The 17,916-nt window shown below is 32.0% G+C and overlaps 2 protein-coding genes across 3 annotated transcripts; one reads left to right on the top strand and one right to left on the bottom strand.

Annotated features, from left to right (window-relative positions):
* Positions 1-6,219: 6,219 nt before the first annotated feature.
* On the top strand, positions 6,220-6,843 carry LOC102665527 (uncharacterized). The gene has a single exon (XM_006599734.1). The coding sequence runs from the start codon at positions 6,220-6,222 to the stop codon at positions 6,841-6,843; it is 624 nt and encodes a 207-aa protein (XP_006599797.1).
* A 7,704-nt stretch (positions 6,844-14,547) lies between these two features.
* Positions 14,548-17,251, bottom strand: LOC100804779 (surfeit locus protein 2). Of its 2 annotated transcripts, XM_003547651.4 has the most exons (5): positions 16,932-17,251; positions 16,049-16,146; positions 15,491-15,877; positions 15,031-15,079; positions 14,548-14,883 (listed from the first exon to the last, which is right to left on the bottom strand). In XM_003547651.4, the coding sequence occupies exons 1-5, from the start codon at positions 17,168-17,170 to the stop codon at positions 14,802-14,804; spliced, it is 855 nt and encodes a 284-aa protein (XP_003547699.1). In that variant the 5' UTR covers positions 17,171-17,251; the 3' UTR covers positions 14,548-14,801. The 2 variants fall into 2 exon arrangements, with proteins under 2 accessions (XP_003547699.1, XP_040866184.1); XM_041010250.1 differs by lacking the exons at positions 14,548-14,883; positions 15,031-15,079 and adding an exon at positions 15,106-15,250 and having other exon boundaries at positions 16,932-17,230.
* Between the last annotated feature and the right edge of the window lie 665 nt (positions 17,252-17,916).

Below are 17,916 nucleotides of genomic sequence, written 5' to 3'. Positions count from 1 at the left end.
TTTATTATAATAAAATCGTGATTTCATCATATTTTTCTATATATCATAATTCTATTATGTCGAAGCAAAATAACAAAACCATGATTCCGCTACTTATTTTTGTCAAAAAAGAAAAGACAATAAAATTACAATTCCATTAAATAATTTCTGAGGAGGTCAGGGAGCCAACACACAAGTGGAGAAAGAGAAGCCAAGTGGGAGAGAAGGACGAACCGCAATATGGAGCCCAAAAAGAAGGCCTTTCTTGACTCCTAAGCCAATATAAATATAACCCTTTGGGACCTTCTTTGTGCAGTATGCATGGATGGTCCAATTCACATGTGCCAAAAGAAACATTCGAAATCTTCCTTATTCCTCAAAGCAGTGGTTGCTATATTTTGTGAATATGAAAATGTAGCTTGGATTGGTATCCATCATCATATTCTTGTTGGGATAGTATGTGGCTAGATCTTGCTTATTAAGTTATTGTTATCACGCTCGCACGTCTTGTATTGCGCAATCTAGAAGAGAATGTTCGCGTGAAAGATTTGAAATGGTAATCAAAATGATTCATTACTTTGAGTCAATATGGTGACAATAAAATAAGATGTGATATGTTAGGAGACAAATTGGAATGACATGTTTTTTCAAAAATAGAACTGTGGGATAAAACTTCTGCTACTTCCACTATTATTTCATGCACTTCTTATTATATTTTGAAAAGTTTATTTCATAATTATATTTTGAAATTCAATAAGAAATGTAGGAAGCAACAACCTTCCTTTGGATGTGAAATTTGCTAGTAGAGGACAAAATTCATATGATTGCAGATCCAGTGTAGTTGCCTATGCCTATAATTTGAGTTTCACTATTACTTCTTGTACTTTACATTATATTATGAAAAGTTCATTTTGTAATATAAATTATATTTTAGAATACTTTTTAAAATATAATTGGAAGTGTAAGAAACAACAATGAGAGTGCAGGAAATTTTATTCCTAGCAAATTTTGTCAAAAAAGAATTCATCTAGCCAGGCCCACATAAGAAATGATAGACCCTGTCTGATATCCTTTTCCTTATGTTTTGTTTGGGTAAGGAAATATTTTGGAATAAAAAATGTAGAGTAAAAAGAAGTAAGAGAGAAAAGAGAATGAGTAAACAATAGATATCTTTTTATGTTATTTGGATTGAGACAAATAAGAAAGTAGAAAAGAAAGAAAAATAAGTGTTTTAAAGACGTATTTATCTTTTAATGACATTTTCATAGTACAAAATAAAAGAATAAATGTATCTTTTTTTAATGGTCTAACAATTGTTTTTCTTTCACAAATCTCTGACATCCATGAAAAAAATTGTAACTAAAAAATTTGTTCTCTATCACAAAGATTGATCACTGGTTGATCACAAAGATTTGACACGACAATTGATCAATCGATTAATTTTCACATATGATCACCTTAATTTGTTTCTCAATTAATAACTTCTTTTTTAAAAAGAAAATGATTTGATTACTCCTTTTATGATTATTTTGTTACTTTAAAAACTTTTTGCGTAATTCATCAATACGACAATGATTATTCAAGTTCGCTTGCTTTTTTAATTAACCTAAGTATCTCCTTCAATAAGTCCATACTTAAAAGACTTTTCATCTGTTAGTTGGACGATGGTGGTAACTTCTAAAATTATTCGGTATTTGATTATTTGTTTTATTATTGTCAAATAAAAACTTCTATTATATTCTAATCTCTTAATAGTCATTTTCATTTATTGAGAACTTGTAGCATCCCCATGTTAATGAAGAAAAATTTCAGGCATCAATAGCGATCAAAATTATAATTACGTATTAAAAGCAAAATTTTAAAAAATTTAGGGATCAATTTTTTTTTTAAAACCCTATCACTATTATAACATGGTATAGGGATGTTACATCAAACATGTGTTTAATTATAAAGCTAACAAAAAAAAGTAATTATATTGAATTTTTTTATTTTTCAAGCAAAGCATTTATATTCTTTTTGTTATTTTCTTTTTTATATTTCTTTTTATCCTATTATCCATTTAAATCACCCACATAAATTCATCAAATATGAATTTATAAATAAGCAACTTCAATATAATTCATGCAATGTATATAAATTCAACTCATGGAGATTTTTAATATTCTAAGAGATTAGTGCAAATATATCACTTAATATGGTGTAACATCCACTATTGCAAAAATGATCTTCTGCAACGCTAATTTTTTTGATGATTTTACGAAAATTGATATTATAAGTAAAACGGTGATATATTTTATAAATAATTACAATTTTTAAAAAACAATTTTCTCAAAACCATCTTTAAAAATACTTTAGGACATCAATTCTTCAAAACCATGTTTGTAAATAAACTTGACCACAATGTCAGATTTACCTATATTCCTTTTCCCTAGGTTCATTTTCGTAGCCTCCACTAACCTTTTTGGCACTAGGTCAAAGGTCCTATAAAATAACCCTAACATAGTTGCCTACTTGCTCACAACAACTATGGACTCATGCATGAATGCATAGACATTTAAGCAACAGGTACAAACTTAATGTATCTCTACAAGATACTTGGGTTATTATTGAAATCAACGTAGTGACAATGTCACAGTCCTCCTAAGAAAAATTAAAAATTTAATTGAATCTTTTTAATTATTAAAAAGTTTAATTAAATCTTTTAATTATTTAAAATATTTTAATTGAGTCTCTCAATTATTTAAAATTTTAATTAATTCCTTTCATTATTTAAAACATTAAAATCAAGTCTTTTTATATGATGAAATATTTTTTTGAGAATTTTTTAATAAATTAAAGAACCTAATTGAATTTTTTAATAATTAAGAGATTTAATTGAATTTTTTTTAAATAGTTAAAGAAGTTGACTGAACTTTTTAACAATTGAAGAATCCAATTGAACTTTTTTAAATAATTAAAAGATTTTATTGAACTTTTTACTAATTGAAGGTAAGGGTGGGTAAGCAGACTGGTCCGCCTCGCGTAAGGCCCGTTTGCATAAGCTCGCATTGGTAGTGGACCAGTTCAATCTGTCCCGCTTCTTATACAGACCAAATAAATTGGTCCGCCCCTGCCCCGCGGATCCCGCAGGTCAAACAAGCCGGTCCGCGGGCCTAGTTTTAAAAAAAAATTAATTTTAATAAAAATATAATACAATCAAATTAAGTTCAATACAAATGTAAATAAAATCTCAATAATTAGTTAATTATATAAATAAAATAAATTATGTCTTAACAAAAGAAAATTCAAGCAATAAATCTAAAATATGAAATTTAAACATCTCCAACAACAAATGATTTCATATTTGAAGTAGCTTGAGCCTTCTCCATCTCCATATCTTCATCTTCTTTTCTTAAAACTCGAAATAATAATAAATATTAGAATAAAATTAAGTGATTAAAAGATAATAATTATTACATATTATTTATCCTGCCTATCAAATACTAGTAACCGGTTTATAGTATATATTGTCAACAAGAAGCCTAGTTCGATATTTGTTAAGCACACCTGAGGAGAAAAAATGTTCTTAGCCTGCTACAACTAGTGAATATGATATGAGCTATTTTTTATAATAAAAATATATTAAAATATCTTTAAAAATATTTATTTAACAATTATTTTTGGCTTAAATGATAAGAATTGATATTTTTATTATTTATGACTTTCAGATATGAAAATGATAGATTAAAAGAGAAAAAGATCGAGAAAATATCAAAAAAGAAGATTTTTAGCATGTTATCACTTATCTTTTTTATCTTAATCTTTTATTTTTGTTATTTTTTATTTTTCTTATCTTATCCTTTTTTATCTTTATCATTTTTTAATTTAAATCTTTTATTTTTATCTTTATATTTTTTATCTTATCTAATATATTTCTTTATCTGTTATTTTAAAAAAAGGTTTAAAGTGAAAAAGAAAAAAATCAAACCTAATATAATTGGGTCAAGATCATACAAATTAAACGGGCTGCAGGCAACCCGTGGATCCCGCGAGCCAAACCCGCATAGTCCGTAGATTAAGCGGGGCGAGCCCAAAAATATGACATAATCATGTCCCGTTTAAAAAAATTGGTCCGTAATCTGCGCAGACCGCGAACCCCGTGGGTCAGTTCATGGACCTGAGCCCGTTTACCCACCCCAAATTGAAGGGTCTAATTTGACTCTAGTTTTTAATTAAGGGGACAATTATATAATTAGGCCTAATGTTTATTTTCTTCGGGTGATAATGTAAGCTATTTATGTTTTATGAAGGGATTTGAGTTAATTTAATTCCACTAGTACATTTTTAAACCAATTAAATTTCTTAATTTATAAAGTTTCTCCTATAATTTAAGGAATTTTAAAAGTAATTTACTTATAAGATTTAAAATTACTAAAATATCCTCAATCCTAATACATTTGCGAAATACACGTATTTAAAACATACTTTTACAAGATTTACTAAAATGACCTTGCTTGTACAGAGTTTCCAAATTTTGGAAATCCTAAAAAATTGACTTTAATTAAATTTAGAAATTAAATATGAGATTTAAATTTTATAAAGATTAGGATAAATTATATTTTTTTTCCTGAAACTTTTCGACATTTATAGATTTGATCCCTAAACTTTTGAGTGATTAGTGAAGGTCTTCAACTTTTTTCTCATCTTATGCTTTAATCATCTCCTGTTTGGTGTGACTGATGAGAAATGATGTGTTGTTGATTTTATTTGATTATGTTTTTTAAGGATAAAATTTACCATTCAAAAATTCTTTCATCTTCGACAATGTCGTTATATTGATTGAGACAGAGTATTTTGCGGTCTTTAGCTGCTAGAAAAAATAATCAAATAAAACACTAATAAAATTAATGTCACATGCATCATTACTTAACACCCAAACTAAATGGAAAAAACTAACTAAAACATATGACAGAAAAAATGTTCGAGGACCTTGACTGGTCATTCAAAATTGTAGAAACCAAATCTATAAATGTCAAAATTTCAGATATGAAAATCATAGTTTACCCTTAAAATTAATAACTAATAACTAAACTTTCATTGTTTCAAAATCAAATTTCAACACATCTTTCGGGTACTAAAACATTTTTTCATAAGAAAAACCTATATATCATTTTAAAGGTCTAAATGTCTATTTTTCAATATATCAACCCTTATAATCTGGAAAAGGAAATACGATAACTACTGTTCAATTTGGTGAAGGATCGAGATCATAAAAGGTTGTAAAATTTCGGAATGAATTTTTATACAAACTAAAATTTAGGACTAATTTGCAATTGTGAGAGGGATTAAGTTGCTACTTATTTATCCCAATTAATGCCAACTTAACATTTTATATTTTTTTTTTATATTATCATGTATCTATGTAACATATACGTGATGCATTGACCTAGCTAGCTAATAAAGATACTCAAACATGGAAACCAGACCATGTCACTCTATTTTGGGTAGAGGCACCACTCCTTGTGTTCATATACTCTCCATAGTACAAAGTTGAAAGTGCAAAGTCTTTTATCCATTCACCCCATCCATTTGGGTCAATCAACCCATCTAAATTTGTCTTTAGAAATAGAGTCCTTGAGTATTGTTTCCAAGGCCTGCCTAAGTAGCTCGTGATTGAATCCTTAGAAGAGTCAAAATCATATGCAGGCTTAACCTGACATTAGATTGATATCCCAGTGGGTTAGTTAGGATCATCTGTTCCTTGTGCTGTGATGAAGTTGGCTTGGTAGCCCATTGGTCTCCTTATAAAGATGTCACAGTTTTGGAACACCACTGAAGCATCACCAAATATAAAATCAATGGTGCCATATATGTGGCAATCGCGATAAAATTGTCTATTGGAATGCACAATGTTAAGATGTGACTGTTGAAACTGTCTAACAAACTATAGTAAATAAGATTCTTTTACTATTTTTTAGGAAAAATAAAAGTCATGTTGACTGGTAGGATAAAACAGTTTTGATCCTATTCTCTAGGCATGATCTGTTAGTGGTGTTATCTTTTTGTTAGCAGTTACTATCTTTTCCATGTTTTTAAATACGTTGCTTCATATCAGAATAAACCAAGCCTTTGCAATCTCAATTTCTTTCTTTATGCTCCCTTTCATTCTTTAATATTTTTGCCTGCTGTTATTAACAAAAAATAACATATTGATATCAGAGCTCTTATCTTTAAGGGATCTGTGAGTTGAGAGAAATCGCAATGGATGGAGAAACATCATACACAGCAGGTTCACCACCAATTTTTGATGGTGACGAGTACGAATTATGGACTGCAAGGATGACTGCTCATCTTGAAGCTTTGGATCTTTGGGAGGCAGTAGAAGAAAACTATGATGTTCCTGAACTACCTTTAGATCCAACGGTGGCTCAGATGAAGAATCACAGAGAAAGGAAGACCCAAAAGGCTAAGGCTAAAAATTGCCTTTTCTCTGCTTTGTCAAAAATTATTTTTACAAGAATTATGAACTTCAAGTCTGCCAAACAGATTTGGGATTATCTCAGATCAGAATATCAAGGCTGTGAAAGAACCAAAGGCATGCAAGTACTCAACTTGGGCAGAGAATTCGAGATGCAAAGCATGAAAAAGACTGAAACAATTAAAGGCTACGCTGACCGACTGTTAGGCATAGCAAATAGAGTGAGGCTTCTTGGGAAGGACTTTCCTGATGAAAGAATAATGCAAAAAATCCTGGTCACTATACCCGAGAAGTATGAATCGAAGATATCAGCATTGGAGGAGTCTAAAGACCTGTCAACCATCACCTTGGGAGAACTCATAAATGCTCTACAAGCCCAAGAGCAGAGAAGAATGTTGAGACAATAGGAGGTGGTACAAGGTGCGTTTCATACGAAAGCACAAAATTCAAGAGGTGGCAAAGACAAGAAGAACAACAAATGGAGGAACAAAAAACCAGAAGGCTCCAACAAGCAGCAAGGTGAGACCTTTCCTCCTTGTCCGCATTGCAAAAAGACAAATCATCCTGAAAGAAAATGTTGGTGAAGGCCAGATGTCAAGTGCAGAAAGTGTGGCAATATGAGACATGTAGAGCGAATATGCAAGTCCAAATCAGAGGAAGCAAAGGTGGTTGCGAAGGAACGAGAAGATGAGCAACTATTTGTCGCAACATGCTTTGCCACAAGCAATAGTTCCAGTGATTCATGGTTAATAGACAGCGGTTGCACAAATCATATGACCAATGACCTGAACCTCTTTAAAGAACTTGACAAAACCATTGTTTCCAAAGTAAAAACTGGAAATGGTGATTTCATCTCAGTCAAGGGAAAAATGACTGTTGCTATTGAAAGCTTGACAGGTTTGAAATATATCTCTGATGTCTTATATGTGCCTGACATTGATCAAAATCTACTTAGTGTTGCTCAGCTTGTAGAGAAAGGCTTCAAAGTTATATTTGAAGAAAATTGGTGCTTGATCAAAGATGCAAAAGGAAAAGACGTATTCAGGGTGAAAATGAGGGCTAAAAGCTATGCTCTAAATCTAATGGAGGAGAAGCAAATAGCTTTTTCAAGCATGACCACCAATGTTGAACTATGGCACAAAAGGCTCGGACACTTCCATCTTGCTGGACTTTTATACATGCAAAAACATGCCTTGGTGAAAGGTGTGTCAATGCTCGAAGACAAGTTAGTCGATTGCGTGGCTTGCCAATATGGTAAGCTAGTTAGAAAACCATTTCCTCAATCAACTTGGAGAGCAACTCAAAAGCTGCAATTAGTTCACACAGATGTTGGGGGACCTCAGAGAGTATCATCTTTAAATGGTAATAAATACTATATTACATTTATTGATGATTATACTAGATTTTGTTGGATTTATTTCTTTAAATCCAAGACTGAGGTTGCTAATATTTTCTGGAAATTTAAAGCATTGGTGGAGAATCAAAGTGATTGCAAGTTGCAAACAATAAGGTCTGACAACGGGAAGGAATACAGAAATGATGTTTTTGATAAATTTTGTGAAGAAGCTGGCATTGAGCACCAATTCACCGTACCTTACACCCCACAACAAAATGGTGTGAGTGAGAGAAAAAATAGAAGTATCATGGAGATGACAAGGTGTATGCTGCATGAAAAGGAGTTGCCAAAGGAGCTATAGGCGGAGGCTGCAAACACTGCAATATTTTTGCTGAATAGACTACCTACAAGAGTTCTGCACACAAAAACTTCATTTGAAGGCTGGTTTGGTTACAAACCAGATTTACAAAATCTAAAAATCTTTGGTTGTGTTTGTTTCTCTTATGTTGCACATGTTAAAAGGGACAAACTTGATAAAAAGGCAAAACCCGGAGTTTTCATTGGATACAACAACACCTCCAAAGCTTACAGAATTTTCCAACCTCAAAATGGGAAAATTCTAGTGAGTAGAGATGTCAAATTTATGGAAGATCAACAATGGAGTTGGGATGAGCCAATAAGGAAGTAGCTGCCAGAAATCCCACAGTTCCTTGATGATGATGTAGATGACATTCCTGTCATAGGTACAAGATCTTTATCTGAGATTTATCAAAAGAGTAATGTAGCTGTCCTAGAACCTGCAGAATTTGAAGAAGCTGAAAAGGATGACAAGTGGATAAATGCTATGAAGGAAGAGTTGAAAATAATCAAAAAAAATGACACGTGGGAGCTAGTGGACAGACCTCAACACAAACAACCTATAGGGGTAAAATGGGTTTATAGAACCAAACTTAATCCAGATGGTTCTGTAAATAAATACAAGGCCATGTTGGTGGTGAAAGGCTATGCTCAGGTGTTTGGAGTGGATTTTTCAGAAACCTTTGCTCCAGTTGCACGTCTTGATACAATTAGAATGCTACTTGCCTTGACTGCACATAAAAGGTGGAAAGTTTATCATTTAGATGTAAAATCTGTCTTTCTAAATGGTTACTTGCAAGAGGAGATTTATGTAGAGCAACCTGAGGGGTTTCAAATCAAAGGAGAGGAGCAAAAAGTTTACAAGTTGAAAAAGGCATTATATGATCTTAAACAGGCTCCTAGGGCCTGGTATAGCAGGATAGATGATCATCTTCAAGATCTTGGATTTGTCAAAAGTCCAAGTGAGGCTGCATTATATGTGAAATTGGTAGATGCAAATTTAATCATTATTGCTGTCTATGTTGATGATTTACTTGTGATAGGAAGTGATGAGAAACTCATAAAGGAGTTTTTAGCTGAAATGTTTAAAGCATTTGAAATGACAGATCTTGGGTTAACGAGTTTCTTTTTGGGAATGGAGGTGAAACAAGATCATGATGGAATCCTCATTCACCAAAAGAAGTATGCAAGGGAAATACTCAAGAAGTTTCATATGGAGGACTGTAAAAGCACTACATCTCCAATGAACCAAAAGGAGAAATTTAGCAAGGATGATGGAGCTGATAAAGTTGAGGAAATGCATTACAAAAGCTTGATTGGTTGCTTAATATATCTTACTGCAACCAGACCTGACATTTTGTTTGCAGTAAGTATACTTTCAAGGTTCATGCATTGTGCTAGTGAAGTTCATCTTCAAGCTGCCAAACGAGTTATTAGATATGTTAAAGGCACTTTAGACTATGGTATAATGTACTCTCATTCTCATAATTTTAAGCTCCATGGATATTCTGATAGTGACTGGGCAGGTTGTATTGATGACATGAAAAACACCTCTGGTTATTGTTTTTCCTTTGGTTCTGGAGTCTTTTCTTGGTGTTCTAAAAAGCAAGAAGTTGTAGCTCAATCAACTGTAGAAGCAGAGTATGTAGCTGTTGTTGCTGCAGTGAATCAAGCTCTTTGGATCAAGAAAATTATGACAGATTTGCATATGAAACAAGAAGAAAGCACACAGATTTTTGTGGACAACCAGGCTGTAATCTCAATTGCTAATGATCCAGTGTTTCATGGCAAAACTAAGCACTTCAAGATAAAGCTTTTTCTTCTAAGAGAAGTTCAAAGGGAAGGAGAAGTGAAGTTACTGTACTGCAAAACAGAGAATCAAAGTGCTGACATTCTGACTAAGGCACTTTCAAAAGCCAAATTTGAATACTTGAGACAAAAGCTTGGAGTTTGTAGTTCCAAAGTCAAGGAAGAGTGTTAAGATGTGACTGTTGAAACTGTCGAACAAACTATAGTAGATAAGATTCTTTTGCTATTTTTTAAGAAAAATAAAAGTCATGTTGACTGATAGGATAAAACAGTTTTGATCCTATTCTCTAGGCATGATCTGTTAGTGATGTTATCTTTTTGTTAACAGTTACTATCTTTTCCATGTTTTTAAATACGTTGTTTCATATCAAAATAAAACAAGCCTTTACAATCTCAATTTTTTTCTTTATGCTCCCTTTCATTCTTTAATATTTCTGCCTATTGTTATTAACAAAAAAACAACACAGAAGAGTGTCTTGGTAACCTTTGAAGCTACATTTATAGAAGACTGATAGATCTGAACTGACCCTTAATGCCACTGCTTGGTGCCCTCTTGGCCCTGCTCTGTTCTCAAATGTCATATCTCTCGCCCAAAACCCATCCCCTGATACATCTGTTTTAAACAAAAATGAAATTAGAAAATAAAACATTCCAGTGACAATTGGAAAGAAATAAACGAGTCTCACCAAATGTGACTGAGCTAATAGTTGAATAACCCTGAATGACATTTTTGTTGCCAGCGACAATAGTTTTGGCAAATTGATTCCAATATCCACTTTTTCGTTGTAGACCCCTGATTTTACGTATATAATCGGTCTTGAAGGACGATTATTATCCATTGCATCAAGTGCATCTATTGCTTCGGTGATTGTTTTGTGGGTACCTGAACCATCTTGTGCCACTGTGAAGTCTGCATTAGAAGTTCCACTACTCCATGATGCTAAAAGACCACCTTCTGATTCTGACAATGTTTCTTGAAGTGGTTCTACACACGGGAAAAAAAGTCAAGTCTTGTCAACAATTGTAAACATCTTACGCTCCTATCTTCAACCCATATATGTATTCCAAAAGCTACTCAAAACCATGAGTGAGAAAGACACAATAGGGAGAAATGATAATGTAATAGGCAATATGATGTGAAAAAAAAAAAACTGGAGATAGTTATATTGTTGAGGTGTCCATATATCATTGTTGCTAAGATTTTGTTAATTATGTTACACAGATAACTAATCCTGATGTATCATATTGTTAATTAACCCTGGCTTTATACATACACTGAAGATCATTAATTTGTATTCTTTCATAAATAAAGTTTCAGATTGGCCTTCTACAAGTTGTGCTTAGTCTATGACGTGTAAAAGTACAAAACCAAAAGAAAAGTTTTGTATAAACTTTTATAAAGGTACCTTCTTAAACCTGTAAAATGACAAAACCTAAACAAAGTTGCTCAACAAGCTTGTTTTGGAATGAAATCTTTGTTATCTTTTAGTAAATTGTACTTAATGTTAGGGGTGTTTAATTCAAACCGATCTAAAATAAGAATAAAAAATTGCAAAAAAAAATTGAAAGTCGAACAAAACCTATTTTTTTTGGATTTGTTTGGATGTTTTTTTTCAAACCGATTGGTTTAGTTTAGATTGTGGTTTATGTTTTCGAAACCAAACTAAATTGAATCAAACCACAACACTTATATTACTTTAGTGTTATGTATTTTAGGTATATATCACTTGAGTTTCACAAGTGTTTTATAGTATTATATATATGAAACTTATATCGTGTATACCATTTTCTTTTTTAGAATACTTTTTTAAGATATGTTTGGTTTAAAATGAATGAAAATTTGACAGATTTTTATTATAGAGGGTTTAACATATTAATAATTAAGTTTCATAGATTATTATTAGTAATTTTTTAATGTAATTTAATTAAAAGATGAAAAGAAAGTGTATATAAATTTTAATGAAATAATATTTTAGTAAAAATTACAAAAACTAAACCGAACCAAATCGCATAATATTTGTTTGGTCTGATCGAATTTTATTTTAAATGAAAATCAAACAAAATCGAACCACATATGTTTTATAAGTTTGGTTCGGGTAACTTTTTGATGAATAACCGAACCAAACCAAGCTGTGAACATCCCTACCTAGTGCGTGTAAACTTTTTTGTTCTCTATATACATATTTGTAAACTTTAATTATTTTAGTGTTAATTAAATTTTTAGTGTGTAAACTTATTTGAAATTCGGTTTTTAGTCTCTAAATTTTTGTTTGACTGGTCAAGGTCTCTCAATTTTTTTCCATTAAGGTTTTTAATCCCTAAACTTTTTAAATTTCAGTTTTTAATCTACGAATAAAAATTTGAGCCTATTATTTTTATTTATTTAAATGAAATTTCAAGAACTAAAAACTAAAATTTTCAGAAGTTTTGGAACTAAAAAGAATGAAAAAAGTTAAGAAATACTTATCGATTAAACAAAAATTTAGGGACTAAAAATTTTAATAGAGAAAAAGTTAAAAGACTTTAACTTGTCAAATAAAAATTTAGGGTCAAAAACTAAATTTTAAAAAAATTAGGGATTAAAAAGTTAGTTAACCCATTATTTTATTATAAACATGTGACATACATAGTTGACAAATAACATATGTCATGTCTCTCAAATGTATCTATTTAGATAATCACACACCATTTAGTGGTATGAACAAAGATGATGGTACAAAGTAGCTTGAGAAGTTAGCAAGAGGGATATAGAATATTATGAATGAATTACTCAAAGAATCAAATGTATGAAGTTTGTATTTTGGATAATAAATTATCTTTGGATGTATAAATGGCGTTGATAAGTTGTATGTTTGAGTTTGACTCAAGAAAGGCATATTGATCTATACGATGAGACACACTCTTAAATTCTATGAAAAAAACTTGAACATGTAAACTAGTTGCACAACTTTTACATGTAAAAAGCGGTTGTTCATTTTATTTTAAGTAAAAATTGGGTTAAAAAACATCACATATAAAAGATTATTGGTGCAATTAATTTTGTACTCCAAGATGATTGCTACAATGTCTCTTATTAACTGCACCAATCATCTCTTATGGGATATTTAATTCACTTGGGGTAAGTTAAACAATCATGTATAGAAAAGAAATGTCTTTTCACCTTTTTATTAAAAAATTGAAGCAAATAATTTATAGTGGTAAAACTATTAGAGTTTTATGTTGTTAACATTCAATACTATTTTATGGGATGTATTGATAAATTAGCAAGGGTTCTTACATTTTTCTAGACAAAAATGAGTAAAAACACCTAGTTAAGGAGTACCTTATTAGATCTATCTCCAAAGATTCAATATTAGAATCCAAGAAGCCAAACACATCCACATTCCAACATTTCAAATTAGATTTCAATTGTTTGAGTTTATCTTAAAAAAGTGAATAATTTCCAAAATTCTACCTCTTATCCTCTCAAACATGTAGAGACAAAGTTTTTCAAATATGGATGAGACAACTAACAGTTAATGATCCTATGTATGGTTTAGGTCCCAATTTAATTATTTCATTTAAGAAATATTGGACAATGATATGAGAAATTTGTATTCTCTATCCATTGGGTAGTTATTTTCCTTCCAAACATAAGTTCTTCAATTATAAAAACACAGCAATAGAATAGAAAATATGAAACAAAGAAGTGAGGGAAGAAAAAAGAGATGATGAAATATGAACGTATGAAACAGAAGGAAGAAAGAAGGAAGAAAGGAGAGATTGCGTCACTTGTTTTTCATGATCAAGCTTCTTCTTATAATTGTGTGACGACTATATCCTTTTTTTTTTATCTTTTCAATTGCAAGCTTTCTATCTAGGGTTTTATACGTTAAATGGACTGATGATGATGTATCACCAAACACGTGAAAGATATTTTAATGTATTTTTATGGAGTTCTTATAATAAGTTATTTATATTGGGCCCAAATCTTTATGATTTATTTATAATACTTTGAACTACTTAACTAAATACTATTAGATAAAAAAATGTCTTTTATTAAAATTAAATATTTTACTAATTTCATGCTTGATAATTATTCTGAAATAAAAGTTCGTCTTCCTCCGCTCTGTTCCCTATTTCTTCAGTCAATCCTTCTGGCCCCATCCGTTCAGTATCGATCTTGTCTCCTCTATCTTCGTCAATTTCACCGGCTATGTCTCCAAGACCGCGCCAATGTCATCGGATTTTCCTGAGAAGCTCGCCACCTTCGTCGGCAAATTAGTGATCTCCGTGATCAGCGAACAATGCTCTGACATTGCTAGGGCTTTCTTGCCGCGCTCTCATTGTCGGATTTTTTTTTTTACGTCCATCATAGAGGAACTTAATTGGTATCAAAGGTATTTTTTTGGAGTAGTGAACGGTAAAATCATGAAAAAAAAACTGTTTAATTGGAAACAAAATAACAAAACCATCCATCCAAAATAGGAAAATGCTCTTATGAAGTGAGGAAATACGAACAGTAGATTTAAAATCATAATGCACTTAAAACTGAATTAGCCTTGGACCGCAAAATATGTAAAGAATAGGGTTGAGTCATGATCATAAAGAAGTACTGACCTTATATAAATAATACCAAAAACAGACTTGGCTTTGACTGCATACTTGAAGACTTACAATTTGATCCAGTTTCATGCTGCTTGTCATACAAATTTACTGAAAAAGCAGCTTCTTAATACAAGAAAAAATTCATTTGAACAATGTATTTTGTACCCATATCCCCTTTGTATCATAATGCTAATGACCTGGGCTGACATAATTTAAATCACGCAATGCCTGCAAAAGTTGTCTTGCAATTCTCTCAACTAAAAGTACTAACAAATACTAAGTTTGGTGGTTCTTCTTACTTTTCTTTTTTCTTGTAGCAAAGCTGCTTGGTCCAATTTCTATCGACATTCTTTTCGTCCTGCAGAATATGGGGAAAAAGAAAATTCAAATTCAACATATATTCGTAATTGTGACAATATGGAAAATCGAACATTACAACTAATTTGTCCTAAAATCATTCAGAGACTATTTCATTTCATTATTATTTCATACTGAAGCAAAATACCTTGATGACAACTCGTCTGACTCCTTGCAATCCTCAGCAGCATCACCATCTATGAGGAAAACATCATCTACTAAATTAATTTTTCTCATACACATAAGCAAGAAACCATATGAGACACCAATACTCCCACTCCTAGTAGCAATGAAGAATAACTAATAATAAGAGCATATAATTGTCATCGCATTCATCATCAGTGTCGAGTTACAAATCAGTAAAGTGCCTGTTTGAGAAACACTCAGAATCAATCCTTCCTTCCAAGGCACAAATTTCAATGTAAAATCTGTAGTTGGGATTAATTTGGCCACACATTCCAATTACGTTCAACAGTTCAAAATTAATTCTATCAAAATCAATCTGTGCATCTTTAAAATAAACAGACCCTACGTTATTGACTGTCTAAGTTAATTTGATATTAAATTAAATCTCATTTGAGTTGAGCAAGCATGAGGAGTATACATACCAATTACATCTCCCTCTTCAGTTCCCTGCTCTGACTCTGAACCCCATCTATCGCCACCATCATCATTGTCCCAACGATCACCAGCAGGAGGCATCCAGAAGTCTTCGTCTTCAGTGTCACTGTTCTCATTGGAAGACTTCCTAACTTCAGATATAACCTCCTCAATTCCCTTGTCCTTATTATTTTCCTTCTTCATTCTATCTTTTTTTGCACCATCTGCACTTTTTGACACCTGCAATTTCTCCTCATCAATTTCCTTGACCCTATTCTTTTTCTTCTTCTTCTTCTTCATTCTATCCTTTTTTCCACCATCTGCACTTTTTGACTCATGTAAGCTCTCTTCACCTTCCAATCCATGACACAACAACTTTTCTTCTTCCTCTTGCTCTGTTTATAGAAGCCAAAATGCATCAGTAAATAAAGCTCTATAAAATCCATACGCAATCACCTATTATATAATCTGCAAATACTCACAGAAAAACTGAGCCCACTTCATCAATGAAGCTCTGCTATCATTCCAAATCCAAAAGAATTTAGCAAATATAAGATATCACTGACCTAATTTATTGAGAAACCTTTTCCCACTCATATGCTTCCAGATATGTTCCTCTGACTTATTGACATTGTCTCCAGTCAGCTTACATATCAACTTTGAACTGAAGAATAGGAACAAAAATAACTGTTATTACATACTTGACAGACACAGAAAATGGGGGAAATTTGAAATACTTGACAGACCCTTGAAATTTGGCCCATTTTCATGTTCGGTGTATCTGTTGCCTGATGGCAATTTCCTGTAATGTCAAGTTTAGGACTTGTCAAATTTTGTTTTATCTGTACACATGCTCAGTATGTGCAATTCGTGCCACTTATTTCCGTAAGGAACAGCACCACTGAAAACAATTATACAAAAATCCAATTCGACAGAAATCACCGTTAGTGTGAAAATGCTAAAATCCACTTCTAAACAACCATTTTTTTTCTTCCATGTTTGACGCACAAGGTCCTTTAATTTATAAAATCGATTCAATTTGGTCCTCTAGTTTTTTGTTCAATTTAGACCTCCAATTTTTATTTTTTTGGGAAAATATGTATTTTATGGTGGTTTAAAACCACTACGTAACGATTTTGAATGGTTACCAAATGTGATGTTTTGCAATTTAAACTAAAGAACCAAATTGAGTTGATTTAAAAAGTTAAATTAGAGGGGCCTAAAAACTAATTTAACCCTAAATAATTCTCAAAAATGGAATCTATGAAAACCAATTGCGAAAACTAGCTAAACGTAAAAGAGCGTTCGTTATTGGAAAGATTTGATTGGTTAGTGTGTTGAACCTAAAAGCCCCCATCCAAACACGAGACTACTATGACAGACACATTTGAAGTTCCAAAGGCAGAGTGTAACACAATTGGAAAGGAGAATAGTTATAGTTATTATTACCGGCAGAGAGGGTGTTGTTTGAACATGTTGAGAGGGGGTTTGTTATTGGACAAGGCGAAATCGATGAGACCCAAACGGCATTTTTTGCTGTGCGAGTAGGACGCTATGTCCTTCGAGAGGACCTCGTGCCCTGTTTCTAAGCACTTGAAACGCCCGTTTCCTAATTCTGTGAAATTCGGCAACCCTAGCAAGTTGTTCCCTTCCTTCTTCCCCGTCGTAGCCATCCTCTTGTTCACCATTTGCCAGCTCTAGCCCAAGAACTCTCTAATAGGAATTAATAGTCTCCTACGGTGTCGTGATTTTAGTTTTGGTTTAAAAAAAGTAGTTAAAGTAACATAATTTTTTAAATAAAATATAATTTCATTAATTAAGAAGACAACTATACCCTTTTTACAAAAATTATAAAATCACTATTGAAACCTATGTGAAATGGGAAATGACAAATGAATCCTTGTGGTGGATTGCACTATCAATTTATAAACCTTAAATTAATAAGTAATCATTTATTTTTTTCTCAAACACATCATACATAAAATGGCTATGTAAATAATTAAATGGTTAAGATAAATAAAAATTAAAATGTTTTTAATTTCATAAGTCTCTTTCTTCCCCAACCTCTATTCTCCTTCACGTTAGGACGACACCGGACACTTTCACAGTAAAATGTGATTCAAACAGCCGTGTGTAAGTGATCATTGATTCAATCAAACCCTCATTCAAGATACCCACCATAAACAGAGGTTCAAAAGAAATTAACATCCCAGAAAATCAAATGAAACAAAACACAATAGTGAAAGATTGAAACTTGAAAGTCACATTTTTTCCATCACTCAGCAAAATACGTTAGGCACAATAGTGAAAGTCACACTTTTTCCTTAGCCTTATTCTCATTCTCTTCCTCAACTCATGGTGGATTCTAAAGTGAAGTAACTAATTTTGGGGTACACCCGTGAGGCAATGAAAATAACCGTAGTATGTATTAAAA

The sequence above is a fragment of the Glycine max genome, chromosome 16 (assembly GCF_000004515.6).
Source record: "Glycine max cultivar Williams 82 chromosome 16, Glycine_max_v4.0, whole genome shotgun sequence".
Classification (NCBI taxonomy): Eukaryota; Viridiplantae; Streptophyta; class Magnoliopsida; order Fabales; family Fabaceae; genus Glycine; species Glycine max.
This window is presented reverse-complemented; position numbering and strand designations above follow the sequence as displayed.

Coding starts and splice junctions, on each gene's coding strand:
- LOC102665527 (XM_006599734.1), top strand. CDS start 6,220: ATGGATGGAGAAACATCATACACAGCAGGTTCACCACCAATTTTTGAT.
- LOC100804779 (XM_003547651.4), bottom strand. CDS start 17,170: ATGGTGAACAAGAGGATGGCTACGACGGGGAAGAAGGAAGGGAACAAC. Junction 15,878..16,048: donor AAGGTTTCTCAATAAATTAG/GTCAGTGATATC, acceptor TTCTATAAACAG/AGCAAGAGGAAGAAGAAAAG. Junction 15,080..15,490: donor TGAAGAGGGAGATGTAATTG/GTATGTATACTC, acceptor TTTTCCTCATAG/ATGGTGATGCTGCTGAGGAT.